Source organism: Amblyomma americanum, chromosome 10, assembly GCF_052857255.1.
Source record: "Amblyomma americanum isolate KBUSLIRL-KWMA chromosome 10, ASM5285725v1, whole genome shotgun sequence".
In the NCBI taxonomy this organism is placed as follows: Eukaryota; Metazoa; Arthropoda; class Arachnida; order Ixodida; family Ixodidae; genus Amblyomma; species Amblyomma americanum.
In genome coordinates this window covers 67,605,076-67,622,077 of record NC_135506.1, presented here as the reverse complement: position 1 = coordinate 67,622,077, position 17,002 = coordinate 67,605,076, and the positions used below count along the sequence as shown (strand labels likewise).

The following is a 17,002-nucleotide window of genomic DNA, read 5'->3' as shown; positions in this document are numbered from 1 at the left end:
GAAATTCTTCTAATCAAACCCAAAGTCTGAATAGCTTGCCTTTTTGCCTGAGAAAGCCATGCAGTCGCTGATCCTGATTGATGAATCACTAAGCCAAGGACTTTTACACTCGGACTTTCCTGTAGTGGGGTGCCTGATAGACAAAGACGGATTGGACTTGCAGCAAGTTTACGGCGTCCTCAGCTGTTGGCAACTGACGTGTATGTTGTTTTATGCATGGATAGTTGAAGTCCGATGGATGATGCGTAATTACAGTTAACATCCAAGGCAGGTTAAACGGCAGCCTCCTGAGTACGGAGATGTTGGTGAGTACCCCACACCGTGATGTTGTCAGCGTACTAAAGAAATTTTAGGTCACGGATGTCATGTAAGCGCCAAGCCAGCGGGATGAAAGCAATATTAAATAACGTCGGCGACAATACTGATCCTTGGGGCACGCCACAGAGAGGAACAAATGATCCGACCGCTCCGCCGCTGGGGCGTATTGCAAATTTTCTGCCTTCCAAAAATGATTGGACAAAACTACGCACTCTCAGAAGGAGATGAAGCATGTCAATGGAGTTTAGAATGGCTGCATGACTGATGTTGTCATATGCCTTTTCAACGTCCATTGCTAAAACAGTACGCACATTGCGGCTGCGGGTAGATGACAACACTGCAGATGCTAAGACAGCCAACCCGTTCTCTGTACCAACATATGGACGAAAGCCGATTTGTGCTGGGTGATAAAAACCGTGCTGCTCTAGCCACCATGACAATTGTGTGGCTAGCATTTTCGCCGCCAGCTTGCACAGCTTAGGAGTTAAGGAGATAGGTCGCAAGTTGGCAAGATCCGTCGGAGGCTTTTCTGGTTTCGGGATAGGAATCACGACAGCGGATGTCCAGCTTTCGGGCACTACGCCATCCAACCATACTGTGTTTATGGCGTCAAGTAGTTGAGCGCGTGCCGCGCTACTCAGGTTCTTGTACACCTCGTACTGAATATTGTCCGAGCCGGGCGCTGTTTTCCGTTTCGCATCATCTATTGCAGCCAGCAACTCAGGCATAGAGAATGGACACGCAATTCTATCTACGCCGACATCAGATGGCATTTGATATACATGCGCTGGGATGCCTGCCATATTTAAACTAGCGGCTGAAGAAGGCACAGCATCGTATTTCGGAAAAAACTTTCGCGCAGCTTCTTTGGCGAAATCATCTGGCTACAAGTTAGCCGCGAAGCATGCGGTTGCCGCTGCGTCAGTCGAACGGCGACCGTGTTCCATTGTACGGAATGTTCGCCAGAGAGAGGCATTCGAGGATCTTGCAGAAAATTCCTCGCACCACGCATGCCACTGCCGCCGAGAGAGGTCGCGTTCATATTTGCATGCCTTAGCTGCAAGATAGTGCAAATGCGTACGTGCCTGCGACGAAGTAGGGTCTCGCGTAGCAGCCAGCTCGGCATGACGGCGTGCCGCCCACAAGTGAAGAAGGCCGAGGCCAGGTGCCGGTCGACCAACATCAGTCCAGGTGGTAGTTGCAGCACTGTTGAGCGCTGTTTGTATGCGCTCGACAAGGATTGGCGAAGAATGTGAAGAGAGATTGTCCATACAGGTGCGAAAACTGTCCCAATTGACCACAGAACATTTGTAGCGTAAATGTCGGAAATGTGAGCTGTGAAGACCGATGATGATAGGGTGATGATCACTTCCCCAGCAGTCTGGCTCCGTGTGCCAGGAGGGAGTACCCGGATCCGACCACCACGTCAAGTCTGGATCATAGGAAGCACTGCGAGTTTGACGCACTGGCCGTGTTGCTGTCCCAGGATGGTTGAGAAGCACAAATTGGACATCCGTGCAGGCGTTCCGCACACGCCTGCCACGAGGGCTTGAAGTGGGGTACCGCCAATCCTGGTGAGGGGCGTTAAAGTCGCCTTCGACCAAAATCAGACACCCGGGGTACTGCCGACGGACACTTGTTAACCAACCAAGGTTAATACGGGACGAAGCACCACCGGCTGGTCTAACGTAAAATGAAACGACCTCATAGGTTCCCTTCTAAAGTTTCGCAGCCACTGCCACTACCTCTTGATACGACGTGCACCAGTTTTCGAGAGCAAGGCGTACATGCGGAAAACGTGAGTCCACATACACCGCCGCCGTTCCCGGGGGAGCAGCAGTTTGTACACGATGGTCTATCATTGAAGGAGACTTGTAGGCACTAAAGCCTGGAATCGATGGCAAGGCGTTTGTTTCCGGTAGCAGCATGGCCCATACCTGGAGCTTGTCAATTTGTAGTCGGGTCTTGAGCTCTCCCACCTTCGTGGAAATGCCTCTGCAGTTCCACTGCAGCACACCAGCACGACTGGAACTCGCCATTTCTAGTAACTAGCCCAAGCGCGGTAGAATCACGGACGTCAGGTTGGACAACTGGTTGACCATAAACCGGAGCAAAGAAGTCGCAGAGTTGTCCAGTGGCACTGCGGTAACCTGGGAAGAGGCGGCAGGAAATGATACTGGTGGGCGGCAGGGAGGCGATGTTGCTGCACCATTGATGGATGTGGCGTATGATTCCGCTGCCCGTCTACGTCGAGCGAGCAGTTCCCGGTGTTGCCGGAGCTTGGTGACCTCCGCTAAAAGACGTGCGATTTGTTCGTCGACTGCGGCCATATCGTCCTGCGGTAGCTCAGGCACACTGCGCTGTTTTGTCGGCTGTTTTCGGAGGCGTTCTTTTCCCACAGTACCTTTAGAAGGCTGCTGAGCTGAAGGATCATGCGAGGTGTGCTCAGAGCGCTCCGGCCACTTGTCGTCATCCCACTGGAGAGCTGAGAACCGATTGGATGTCTGCAATGAAGTTATACTGTCTTGTATTGGCCAATTTCAGTAGAACACGTTCTTGGGCAAGTTGGTTCATAGCTTTAGTAGATGAAGCGCACAAAAACACAGCACACAGGAAAGGAAGACACGATACAGGCGCTTCTGTCTTGTGTATTCCTTTCCTGTGTGCTGTGTTTTTGTGCGCTTCATCTACTAAAGGTATTGGTCAATGCTTAGTCATTCGACGACGAGCCTGTTGTGTTGGCTTTTGTTTTGTCGGACAGCTTGGAGATGTTATCTCGTGGTCGTCGGATTTACAAAGGCCGCATCGATAAGCCACTTTCCCTTCCGATGTACTTTCACCGTCAGCAGTGAAGGGGCAGGATTTGCGCATATGTCCAGTACGGAAGCAGTTATAGCAATATACCGCACTAGGTTTATATGGCCTAGGTCGTAAAATACAGCCATAATAGTACAGACGGGCTGGTAGTGACAGAGGGCCTTGCAAGGTGACTATGCAAGAGCGCCCCTTTCCCATGCGTCGGGCCTGGATGACACGGTGCGTAGGACAGTACAGCTCACGCTGGAGTGCAGTTCGATCCTCAGTGGTATCGACGTTGTAGACGACGCAGCGCTGCAAGTCGGAGCCTTCAACTAAATACACTTGTACTGGCACTGAGATTTCGCTTGTCAGTGAAATACTGGTGAGCGTTTCCAGCCGTTCTACGGCAGTCAGAGTCGGAAGCCACACTGCAGTGGTGTTGGACTTTGTCCTGTTTGTGAAGCACCGAAAACCTTTGGTTCAGAGGCACGCGTCCAAGTTAGCTTGTAAAATCTTGTTTGGTATATTCGTGAGGCTTTTGTTGGCCAGTGATTTAATGGTCAATTTGTAAGAAGACGATCCGGGTGTAGGGTCCACCGAGTTCTCGATCGTAAGGCAAGTGCGCTTACCTTGCACCGCCCTATGCTCTTGGTTTTGTCGCATCTGTCTCTAGGTCCTTTTGTGTTTCCTCCTTTGCCCATAATTCTCAGCCCTTGAGCCTCGAGGAATTGGTCTGCAGTGTCGGCGAACTCTTCCAATGAACACAACTTTCTGTCGCGAATAGCGCTAGCTTTGAGCTGCAACATGCTAAAAATTGCCCTGTGACAAGCTTGTCACGCATCCCTTCAAAACTCTTTTCGTGTTTGCCATATCAAGCCACCTATAGAAATAGTTGGTCAGCCTGCAGGAAAACCGCTTAGCGGTTTCAGAATCCTCAGGTTTGGCGGTGCGAAATCGCTCACGAAAACCCTCTGCCATAAGCCTGAATCTTTGGAGGAGTGCCTTCTTGACTTTCTCGTAGTTTATGGAATCAGCAGCAGGCATTCTCCCGAACACATTCAGTGCCTCTCCGACTAAACACATGCTCAATGCCGTGGCCCATACACTACGCTCCCAGCCTTGCCCCAAAGCTATCCGCTCGAATCGTTGCAGATATACGTCCAGATCATCTCTTTTGTCATCAAAAGGAGCCATCAGCTTTCTTGGACAAGCTCTGGCCGGTCTAGGAGATTCTGTACTCACTAAGGAACGCTGATCATTTTCCGTGATCTCAACATATCCTCCCACGACATGCGCATGATATGGCCCCTTTAATGGAGAATACCTAAGTAATCTGCTATTTACTGATGACATTGCCTTGCTAAGTCACTCAGGATATGAACTGCAAAGCATTATAAATTATTTAGACAGGCATATCTGAACGGTGGGTCTAAAAGTTAACATGCAGAAAACCAACGTAATGTTCAACAGTCTAGCAAGGGAACACCGGTTCACAATTGGTAGCGAGCTACTGGAAGCGGTAAGGGAATAGATCTCCTTAGGGCAGGTAGTGACAGCTATACTCCGTTTCAAACGCCATGTGCAACGCTGTCAGAGCTAGCGCTATTGTTTACGCTGCCTACATTCGCGACCAAAAAGTAGTCATTTGTGGTGAGCCAAACATAGTAAATACTTTGCCTGTAGGCTTACCACATGACACATTTATTATGATTTATTAAAACGCTGTCATTAATTTATTATTATTTATTAAAACGCTGTCGCTTTTTTGTGCCATAGACCACTCGGGCACAGAACAAGCGCGGAGTAACACGCCTTTCTTTTGAAGCGAAAAGCTTCACTACGCTAGTCAACACCGCGCTTCGCTCGAGCCGGCGTATGTCGGAGCACGAGTGACGTCACGCACGACGCAGGTGGCCGCCGCGGACTCCGTCGCGTTTTCTCTCTCTCTCGCTCCCCAGTCACACCGAGCCACAGGTGTCTCGCCACTATGCTGTGTCGCGCGTTTCCTCAAAATGCAAATTTCAGTTTTCTCTTTCCTTCCCTCTTTTATTCCTTCCTATACGGCACGGTTCGGGTGAGCCGACGGCGTTCATAGAATTCATTTGCATTGACAACTTTGCAAAGGCTGTTCATTTTCACGAAATGAAAGACGCACAACCGGCTCCGTGGTCAGTGGAGGCCTCAATCTCGCTTTCATGTACATGGCGTTGGCGTCAAATGCCTGCTTTGATTGCTTTCCGCACACTGGATAGGCAGCGCGCCCTCCCTGCCACCCTGGGAGGTCGCGTGCAGGTTATGGTTGATAGCGAGAGATTATACGCCAAATGAACGCTGCGGCCAGATGCCGCATGTCAGCCACAACGCTGTCAACACTAATTCATTCATTCCACATCTCTATCTCTCTCACCACGAATCAAAGCACGAATGAGGCGTCCACGTATCCAGGGGGCCAGTTATGAACCCTTCCTTTCCTCAAAGCCATCGCCGTCTAGAACATTGTCAACGCCAACGAACGCAGTGAACGCCAATATCTTTCGCTTTGGATATCCTGGATTAGCTCAGCTAATCTAGATTAATTTTTTTTCCCGTCCGGACTATTTCCGTACCTTTCACTGCGTTGCGCCTGATGTATGAAACGGAGTATAATCCGGATCATACTAAAAGGATAAGAATAGGGTGGAGCGCATATGGCAGGTTCACTCAGATACGAATGGCAGTTTACCAATATTCCTCAAGAGGAAAGTGTAAAAATTGAAAATTCGTTTTTGGGGAAAGGAAATGGCGCAGTATCTGTCTCACATCGGCGGACACCTGAACCGCTCCGTAAGGGAAGGGAGTGAAAGAAGGAAGAGGCGCAGTAGTGGAGGGCTCAGGAATGGATTCGACCACCTGGGGGATCCTGGAACTTTCCTGTCCATCTGCTTGGTCTGCTGTCGCACTCGGCACATCACTCACGTGACCTTTTCGTCCGCGTTCCGGTCTAGTAGACCGTGCTTACCGCTCCAAACAAGATGTTCAGACAAGACACCCCACCGAGGCCTCTTGGTGGGTACACGAATAATGGCAAGGTTTCACCGCGAGATTTTAGGCGATTATCAGTGACTAGTTAAAATTAGATTCTTGTTTCCTCCGATATCGCATTGCTTCCTTCTTACAATATGGCATTTTCTTTTCGAATATGATCTCACGACACGTGTTTCGGTCAGTTAAAAACGTCGAGGCAGGGTATACAAGGCACGGGTATCCTTTTCAGAAGCTGCTGTTTCTCTGAAAAGGGGACTGGAGTCTCATTAGCTCCTGAACTCCGTAGCTCCTGCAATGCGCGACTAAGTCCTCGCACAGCAGCAAACACAAAAGGGTTCGCGCAAGTGCCAGGGAGGAGTACACAGAACGCAAAGAAATAAGTTTTATTTGGAACATAACGACGATTGGCAGCTTGCTCGTGGAAACCAACGTCCACCTGCACGGGCCACAGCACCTGCACACACGCCACCCCCAACAAGGAACACCCACCTATCCCCCACTGCTCCTACGTGTGTAGAGGGTTCGCGTGCAATGTGTTCTATGGCCAAATCCACCAGTCATTGACACCAAGCGCAAGCCTGGCAATCGAACCGAACTAATGACTAGTGAAGCTGGCCGCTCGAGTGGCACTAGATTGACAACCGCTATTCCCCGTGTAGTGAAGTGTATAGAGACGAGCAATGAAATTATTCGTGTTGGGTATCTTGCAGCCATGCGCTCTCTCTCTCTCTCTCACACACACGCACACAGACAGGCACACAAGCATCCATTCACATTTGCTGACCCCGTGTCAAAATCGTATAAAAACACTAGAAACCCCACCAATTCCCCATTTATTTCATGTTGTACACGGCAAATACAGAGCAATACAGGCACATTTAGAACGCACAGTTAAGATTAAAACCCTAATAACCGAGCAGTTAACCTACAGAAATTAAAAAAAAAGCGTTGAACTTCGAAGGACACTGAGCGAAAATGGCCATCGAAGAGGAGTCTTCACTGATGCTTGACCCAACGGCACGATGCAAAAATTGCGCGCGACGCGAAAACCGAACGAGTGAAGACCGCAAGCTAGAAGTAACGTGGCCAGGCACCCTCAGAAAACCAGGACGCGAACTCACCTTGTTCAGGGCGGCTCCAGGATCCAGAAAACCGAAAGCGGATCGCGACTAAGCGCCGACGATTGAACGACACATGACACCCGACAAATGACTGGACGTCTTCTGGGAAGCCTCCGTGCGGGAAGCAGCAGGCGAAATTAACTTTACTGCTGTCTAATTTGTACAGAGTATGGCGATACAGACAAATGCAAAACAAAGCGTTGCACAGTGAAATTACAGCCCAAAGACAGGGCAGCTTAACCAGAGACCGGCTTTCAGTGGGGCCCGATGCAAACGTAGCATGTGCACAGCCCCCGGCGTTGCAAGCAAAGCTGAACCCCGAATCACCACAGAGGCTAGGATCACCGTGGGGCAAACGTGACACAGAAAAAAAAATGTGCAGGTGGGTTGGGTGGTCAGGGACGGGATACGTACCATGAGATGGTGTCGACTGCTGATAACCGGACGGGCCGGCGATAGCAGGAACGCCGGACGCGTCCGTGGCTGCCATGGCGGTGGACGCGCTGTCCCCGGATAGCGCGGCGGTTGGGGAGGCGGCGACCACAGGTGCTATGGTCTTGTCGTCGTATGGTGTTAAACTATTTGGTGACGGCTTGATGTCTACTGCAAATGACAAGTTACGAGATGGTGTCAGCAACAGGGCCGAGAAACTTGAGCAAAACTTTGTTTACCTTGACTCATGATAGAAATGTCTGAAGGCAGTGAAGGTTGAGCAGGAAGAAGGGCAGAGTTGTCGGATGTGGACCCTGTGTAAGCAGACAGCTGTGACTCGTCCCCTGCTGCTTGTGACGATGAGGCAACATCTGGGAACACTGGAACCTGAGAAGAAATAAAAAAAGGCGTATCGCAAGAACTAAGAACATGTTTGGCAATTGTTACGGGCACAGACTCTTAAACGGGGAGCACAGCAGCAAGGGGCCACCTACGTTCTCGGTCGACGTAGATTCCTCCATAACGTCCAAAGGCTGCACATCGAAGTCCGCATCGTCGCCTTCAACCGCGTTGTCCCCAATCGAGTCCGGAGTATGCTGAGAGATGCTGGCCTGAACACTTGAACCGTGACGATCGCCTGAAGGCACGGCAGTAGACGACGCCACATTAGAAGCGCGACTCGAAGGAGACGCGGCGGGAAGGTCAGTCACGCAATCACTAGACAAACTAACGTCCTCAATAATTTCGGGACTATCGGACACCTTGATACGCGTCGCCGGCGGAGCGTCTTCAGAGTCGCTCTTGTTGAAGTCGCTAGATGAGCGCCGCCGAGGCCGGCGGCTTCTCTTCCTTTTACTGAGCGGCGGAGATTCGGCACGCGGCGAACCCACGGGTCCAGCGTCTGCAGCACCGTCCACACTGGTCACGAGTTCACCATTCTTGTTCTCGTTGGTGTCCTCCACGAGACCCTTGACCTTCAGAATCTCGGCAGTCTTGAAAAGCGCCATGAGATCGTCCTGCGACACGTCCACCTCACCGCGGTACATGAACTCGACTATCGCCCTCAAGTCCGTGTAGCGCATGTCCTTCAGTATCACAATAGGATGCTTGCAGGGATTATCGGCAAAGAGCGCTTGAAAAAAAGGGCTGCAGGCGGAGAGGACCATCTTGTGTGCCTTCAGCGATAGACCTTCGCACGCCAGCGTAACGTCCACCAGAGCTTCGTTAGACAGCATTCCATAGAACACGGCCAGCATGTTCGACTGGTGGTTGTTCCACTTCAGGCAGAACTGTTGGGATCCCATCGTCGTCCGAAGTGGATGAGCGGCTGCAAAGGAAAAAAATTGCTATACGCACCCGTAGAACAGCCATGCGGCACTCAAATCTACAACGACGCGGATCAAGCTGTAAAACTGGCTGAAAGCACAAAATCCTCAAATTCACGTCAAAAACGCAAAGGAAGTCAACCAAAACGCCAATGTCGGCGTCAAAAATTATCAACCCAATCGTAATAGAAATGGGCCTAATACTTTTGTCGCAAGTCCGTGCGGCCTGGGGATAATTAAGAATGGCGAACGCCAGGTTGACAAGACGCCACGCCTGTCTTCCGTCATTAAGCTGGCCTCCCCGCCTCCCTCATGCAAATGTTCACTCGAATGGCCATATTGGCTTCCGCAGAAAATATTTCCACCGGGCAAGTTAACGTACAAAATTTTACATAGCCGCATAACTCGCGCCTAAAGACCTGGAACAATCAACCCCACCACTCTAGATATTGCCCAAAATCTTGTAACTGGCCTATCAAACGCGAACTCCGCAATCCAGACGCGGCGAAGGGCACGGAACAGATTAAAATTATGCAACGAGGCGAAATTTCTCTGAATATTACAAAACGGCCGCTCAGGAAAGCTGAAAACTCGGCATTTACCGCACGGAACAGTTGCGGCGAGGAGCGTCAGTCAACGCTCGGCACGAACGCAGTTGTCGGGAAAGTGTCGTAGAACTAAAAAATATATACCTCATTGAGACGAGAACGGTATTCCACTTCGCGGAATTGTTGAAAATACTTCAGAACGGCAGTCTAGCTTAAAAAAAAAACCAAGGTGTAAAACTATCAACGGTCTTCCCGAGGAACAAAGCGCACGACTGAAAAAAAAATCCTGCAAAAGTGCCACAAAAACCCATCTAAAATAGAGAAATAGTTGACTAAAGCAAGAATGATAATTGTACTAAGGCGAAATTCGTTGAAGTTAACAACGAACACTTCCCAAGAGGAATCGAACATTTAAGCCTAACATACCTATACAGGACTAGGCGTTCGCGTTGCAGCGGCTCACCGCAGATGCGGCCTCACAGCACGGCGCCTTCGGGTCTACTCACGACGCAAGGGCTGCCCGCCGGCGGGTAGTAAGCAAATACAAGTGGCGCCAATAACAGCATCGGCCAATAAGCGCCCTCGACGTGCTGTCCTCTAATGGCGGAAACCTCAATAAACGCTAAAAAAAGGCGACCAAACGCGACGTCAGCGAACAACATTCTTAACGGTGATACTTTGTGTAGTTATGATGAATTTGCGCTATTATAGATCATTAAAGAGAGTAGTTATAGCCGCAGAACTCGCGCCTAAAAAGCTGAAACAATGAACCCCACCATTCTAGATATTCCCAAAATTTTGTAACATGCCTATCAAACGCGAACTCCGCAAGCCAGACGCGGCGAAGGGCACGGAACAGATTAAAAAGATTGAATGCTGCAAATTAACGAGTCGAACGCGACGAGGCAAAATTTCTTTGAATATTCCAAAACGGTCACTCGAACCTCCAAGAAAAAAAAACGAATATCCGTAAGCAGAATTTTTGAACTGTCAGAAGAGCGCTCACAATTATGTGCAGAAAACGCGTATACATGCTATCAATGGCAGAAAGCTGAAGTAAATCAGGAATGCAATTTTACTAGCCTGGAACTCCCTAAAACGGAACCGCAAAGCTCCCGCCCGCGCAAATACGGTCGAATATGGCGGACGCTTCTCCCCTGAATTAAGGTTCTACAGCGAGGGCTAGCAACGGGCGAGGCACGGCGTCTGGCCGCCATTAGACAGGGCCTCACCAACTACACCTCAAATATTTTAGAACGCCCCTCAAAATTGGTATGGAACCTGCAAACGCAGCACTTACCCCCGAAGGACGCCAGGAACGCGGAAAAACTCGGCATGTACCCCACGGTACAGTCACGGCAAGGAGCCTCATTCAACGGCCCGCACGAACGCAGATATCAGGAAAGTGTCGTAGAACTAAAAAAAAATACCTCACTGATACGAGAACGGCACTCCAATACGCGGAATTTGCTGAAAATACTTCGGAACGGCAGTCTAGCTTCAAAAAACCAAGGCGTAAAACTATCAACGGTCTTCCCGAGGACGAAAGCGCCCGACTGAAAAAAGTCCCGCAAAGATGCCAAAAACCCATATAAATGAACAATAGTTGACTAAAGCAAGAATGATAATTATACTAAGGCAACATTTGTGAAAATTAGCTATGAACGAGTCCCAAAAGGAATCGAACATTTAAGCTTTACATACCGGTACAAGACTAGGCGTTCGCGTTGCTGCAGCTCAGCGCAGATGCGGCCTCACAGCACGGCGTCTTCGAGTGAACTGACGGGCAGCCGGCGGGAGGCAATCAAACGCCAGTGGCGCCAGCAAGCGCCTCGGCCAATCAGCGTCCTCGCCGTGGTGCCCTCTAATGACGGAAACCTTAATCAACACTAAAAAATTGGAGGATAATATTTCGTTTTTTGAGGAAAGGAAATGGCGCAGTATCTGTCTCACATATCGTTGGACGCCTGAACCGCGCAGTAGGGGATGGAAAAAAGGAGGGAGTTCAAGAAGAAAGGAAGAAAGAGGGGCCGTAGTGGAGGGCTTCGGAATAATTTCGACCACCTGGGGATCTTTAACGTGCATTGACATCGCGCGGCACACGGGCGCCTTCGCCTTTTGCCTCCGTAAAAACGCAGCCGTCGCGGTCGGGTTCGAACCCGGGAACTCCTGATCAGTAGCCGTGCGCCCAAACCAGTGAGCCACCGCGGCAGGTGCGTCCCCTTGGCGCCGCCACTGAAACTCAACGCTTCTTGAACCTGCTTTTGAGAAAATATCGTAGGGGTTAATTACAAAGCGTCGTTTACGCACTTTACCACCCTTCCATTTTGGACGCACTGGTATCGACCGTATGATTCCACTCCACCCGACCCCCCCCCCCCCCCCCCCTTAAGTACTGACTCCAGTGTAGGAATCACCTGCTTGGTCCGCGCAGATCGAGCAGTGGCTTCGGACGCGGGAGGATGTGACACGTAGTCTTTTTTTTTATTCGAGAAGTGTGCCATGAGGGATAAGTTGAAAAAGGAAAGGGGGGAAGGAATGCACGGGATTGAAAGTTAAAAGAAGGAGTGAAGAACCGCTGCGCTGATGTAGTCGCAGAGGTTGTAAGTGAAACGGTTGTCCATTGTCCACTTCACGTAGTCACTTTCGCGGTTCCACCCCAGGCCCACCTCCCTGAGGAGCCGTTTTCTGATAGCAGCCGTCGCTGGGCACGTCCACAAGTGCCGCACATCACATATGTCTGGTGCAGCGCTACAGTGAGGGCACCTGTCAGGTACTGGCAGATCTTTGGCACGCAACCGATGACGGACAGATGGTGTCAGAGCCGCCCCTGCCAGAATCCGGCGCACGGATACCTCCTCCTGCCGAGTAAGACTACGGGGGCGAGGGTGCGTACACGGAGGAATTAGAGCACGTGTTCGCTCGCGCAGAACTTCGGAATCGGAAACGTGGGACAGGAACGGATCTGGGGGAAGAGGGGAACGTGGCGGATCGTCTAATGTATGATGATGAGTCATAGCATCCGCTTGAATGTTATGTGGATCCTGGGCACGGCCGCGAATCCAGTGTATGCGCACAGGACATGGATACTTTGCGCAGAGCACATGAATAGATTGTGAAATCTGGAACGTTCGTCGAACAGCCTTAAGCTGTTTAAGGGCGGCGCGGGAGTCGGTGTAAATGTGAACTGTATTGAATGTTGGAACGAGCGGAAGGGAAGCAATGGCATTATAAATGGCTCGAAGTTCCAATGCCAGGGGAGTGCACGTATCCGCAGTATACGTCGCGCGAGAGTTGAGATGCGGATGAGATAGACTATACACAGCAGTAACTCCCCTCTCTGCAGAATGAGATGCATCCGTGTATAATATGCACCCTTCAGGCAGATACGCTGCTGATCCCGACGGGGAAAAAGTGGGGCGATTGTCAGTGAGATGGCAATAGGACCACGGTGGAAGTGTCTTTAAACGATGAAGTTTGAGAGACTGTTTTCGAGCTCTATTTGCCACCCGTTGGTCGATGATTTCACTGAGTGTATTAAGTTGGGCGAACTCCTGTAGCACAGGTATGGGTGTTAAACAAGGCAGATATGTTATGACGCGCATAGCCTCACGATTGATAGCTTCAAGGGAGTCCCACTGTCTGCGGGTGAGACGTTGAAATTGTGCCTGATATACTATCCGTGGCTGAAGGATAGAGCGCACAAGCTGGCGGGCCGTATGAGCACGTGCGCCACCAGAGCGCATAGCTATGCGACGAATCGGACATAGAGTAGCGTGAGTCGATTTACGGGTGGCTGTCAGCCACGGGGTGCCAGTCCCAGATGTATGGAGGAGAAGACCAAGAATACGAACAGTTTCTACCTGAGGAATCACAGAATTATGTACCGTAAAATTTAAAGCGGGAGCTTTCCGTAAGGCGGCTTTATTTCCAATTCGAATGAAACATGATTTAGTAGGAGAGAGTGTTAGATCCAGAGGTGGGAGGCGAGATGTCAATACATTCAGCGCGTGTTGAAGGACCGACTGATGAATAGACGCATCTGGATGACAGCTACACAAGTTGATATCTTCGGCATATGCAAGCACGCGGATAGAAGGGATGGTCTCTAGGGCTCGAACAAGAGGAATTAAAGCCACATTAAAAAATGTGGGGGCGAGAACGGAGCCCTGCGGCACTCCTCTATTGGAAGTGAAATTACCAAAGGGCTTTCCGTGGACACGCACGCTGAAGGTTCGATTTGCTAAAAAGGCGTGAATGGAGAGGAGGAACCGGTGAGGGAGACCAAGAGTTTGAAGGGAGGCAAGAATGGCATAGTGAAGGATGTTATCATATGCCTTTGTTATATCTGTAGCGATTACGGTTCGTACAAGGTGACTCTGCGGAGAGTGGTCAAGCACGTCAGCAGCCAAAGAAGCAAGGCCGTCCTCCGTTCTAATTTGTGGGCGGAAACCAATTTGGGAATCTGGGTAACAATCATGGGATTCCAGCCACCATGATAAGCGTGCGGCTAGAATGTTTTCATAAAGCTTGCAGATGGTAGGGGTAAGAGAAATTGGACGAAGGGCCGAGAGAGATACTGGAGGCTGACCTGACTTGGGTATTGGAACCACAATAGAATGCTTCCAGTCTCCCGGCATTACGTCAGAAAGCCACACTTCGTTAAAAGTATCAAGTAGGGTTTCCAAAGCCCTCCCTTCCAAGTTACGGAATAAGGAGTTAGGTATGCCGTCGTGCCCGGGAGTAGTAGTAGTTTTTAAACGGTCAATGGAGGCCAGCAGCTCTGCCATGGTGAGGTCAGAAGTACTCCCATCGGGGGGCTCTGTTACCGATAAGTCAGGTGGAGACGTAGCGGTGCAGTCATGGTTTGGAAAAAATTGACGGGCCGCTTGTTGTGCAAATGTGTCCTCATCTACATTTAGCGCGAGGCGAATGCTCTCTGTGTAATCTGCAACCTGAGAAGGGCGCTCCATGGCGTGAAACACTCTCTAAAGATGTCGATTGCCCTGCGTAGAGGACAGGCGGGCACACCATGCAGCCCAGCGTTGCCTGCCTAGCCGCTTTGCATAGCGCCGCGCCCGTGCGGTAGCGCGGTGAAGAGTAGGAAGAGCCGAAGGGTCATCGGGGTGACGAGTAGCGTAAAGATCCGCCTGGCGACGAAGAGCCCACAGATTCACTCAAATACATCAATAGCATTTGGGACGGAGAGACTCCTCTCCCTCTCGATTGTAAATCTGCTCTCGTTACCTTCATTCCGAAGGCCGGCAAACCTATCGATGTGGAGAACCTTCGCCCCATCTCTCTGACGTCTTGTGTCGGCAAGCTGATGGAGACGATGGTGCGCGACAGACTCTCCGATCAGGCCGCCCGCGCACTCTCTCCCCGGACTATCTCCCTGTCCTTGGAAGGGTACTCCCAATCAGGACAATCTGGCCATTACATTCAAACAAATCACCGATTACTACAAGGAGGAGCACCGGCGCTACCCGGCCCCTTCTAAGGGTCTGGATCGCGCTGTCGAGCGCCTCCTCATCAAAATTCTCACTAACACTGTACTGTGCCCGGCGGGGCTTAAACACTTCAATACATCCTTTGATGGCACGTGCCAGTTCTGTGGGGAGGTGTCTGACACCTTCCACATGATTTGGGCGTGTGGATCTAACCCATCTATCCCCCCCAACCCCAACCCCACCAGAGAGGACTGGGAGGTGGCCCTGCTCGGCTGTCAAGACCTGAAGAGCCGAAAGGCCTTGGTTCAACGGACGCGGGCGGCGTTGCTTGCCAATGGGGCCCCGGAATAGGGGCTCCACCTAGTACTGTGAGGGGAAAGGGCGAATAGGGTCCTACCCCAATCACCTTTCTGTAAAAATTTAATTGCTTATAAATGTTTTTCACCACCACCACCCACAGATTCAAGAGATGTATGTCCGGGTTTGGGTCGTCTTCATTTACAGTAGTGGTAATAGTGGGAGTTGCGAGAACAGCAGATAGAGTAGACAATCCTGAAGAGGGGTTGAATGTAGATAAATGATTGTCTGCGCGTACAGAGTCCCATGATGTTATTCGTACAGTGCGGCGTATTTTCCGTAGACGCGTAGGCGTGAGGGAGATAAAAATAGGGCTGTGATCGCTACCCCAAGTATCAGAATCAACAGCCCAACGATGGTTACCGGGGCCTAACCACCAAGTCAAATCAGGTGAATACGAGCCACCTTGTGGGCGGGTAGAAGTATTCGGGTGGTTTAAATTTGAAAGGAATGATCCGAAAAGCTCCCTTGGATGTGCGAACCCCTTGATGAATCCGATGGGTAACCCCACGCAGTGTGTGCGACGTTGAAGTCGCCACCAACTAGAATAGGGATACACGAGTTGGTAGAACGTAGAAAACGAACCCATCCCAGATTGGGAGATGCGGAGCCAGTACGACTATAAAAAGAAACTAGAATAAGGGGTTTGCGTGCAGGTTTTACGAGAAGGGCGACTACCTCTTGACGTGTGTTGCACCACCGTGAAAGGTCGAGCGGTGTGTGCGGAACTGAACTGTGAATATAAATTGCAGATTTACCTGGGCTGAGGGAGGAGGCGGTGCAACGGCGATCAGGGATAGATGGTGAATGGTATGCGCAGAAACCTGAAAGGCGTGGTAGTGCATTATGCTCTTGCAGTAGGAACGCCCATGCCCTCAGCTTTCCGTTGCGAAGGCGGATGTTCACTTCAGTGGCCTTACTAGCGAATCCTCGACAGTTCCAGTGCACCACCACCGATGATGCGCTATCCATGACGAGGCCGAAGAGCTTCCACGATGAGGGATGTCACCTGCTTCATCAGCGCTAATGTCTTATCCACTGTGGGGAGTCACGGCTAACAGGTGGTCGGCACCTGCTTGTGGCCAATGCTTACCCAAGGTGATTCCTCTGATGATTGCTCCCGAGTTATGAGAATTCTTCAAGAGGATTGAGAACGACGCTGGGTGAGTTCAGCTAGTCGGCGGCGAGCCTCCGCGATTGCATTGTCGAAAGCTGTGTCTTCATCTGTGGTATCCACATGTGATGGATGCACTGGACGTTTTTGCGTACCATTTGATCCGGGAAGGTGAGCCGCTTGTGCATATGTACACTGGCGAGGAGACGTATGGTGAGCAGCAGGCTCAGATAATGGGAGTTCAGGGAAGTCGTTGTTGTCACATGCGAGAGCTGCAAAGCGATTACTTGTAGGAACATCCATTTTTCCAGGTGACTTGTGAAACTTCTTCGCTTGCTTCTTCTTTGGACAAGCGGGGGAGCGAATGTCATGGTCCGGCGATTTGCACAGGGCACAATGAGCTGTTGGTTCATTCATCGGCCACAGCTGCTGGATTAGGGCAGGTATTTTGCATATGTCCTTCTTTGTGGCAGTGATAGCAAAAAATACGACGAGGTCGGAAGGGCTGTGGTTT

The 17,002-nt window shown here is 50.7% G+C and overlaps 1 protein-coding gene across 1 annotated transcript in view; it reads right to left on the bottom strand.

Annotated features, from left to right (window-relative positions):
* LOC144108376 (uncharacterized) overlaps positions 1–8,998 on the bottom strand; it is a 32,431-nt gene extending 23,433 nt beyond the window's left edge. The window contains exons 1-3 of the mRNA XM_077641625.1: positions 8,189–8,998; positions 7,934–8,081; positions 7,480–7,865 (exon numbers count right to left, since the gene is read on the bottom strand). Coding sequence (XP_077497751.1) covers positions 7,480–7,865; positions 7,934–8,081; positions 8,189–8,998 — 1,344 coding nt within the window. The remainder of the gene's footprint in view (positions 1–7,479; positions 7,866–7,933; positions 8,082–8,188) is intronic.
* Positions 8,999–17,002: the final 8,004 nt, after the last annotated feature.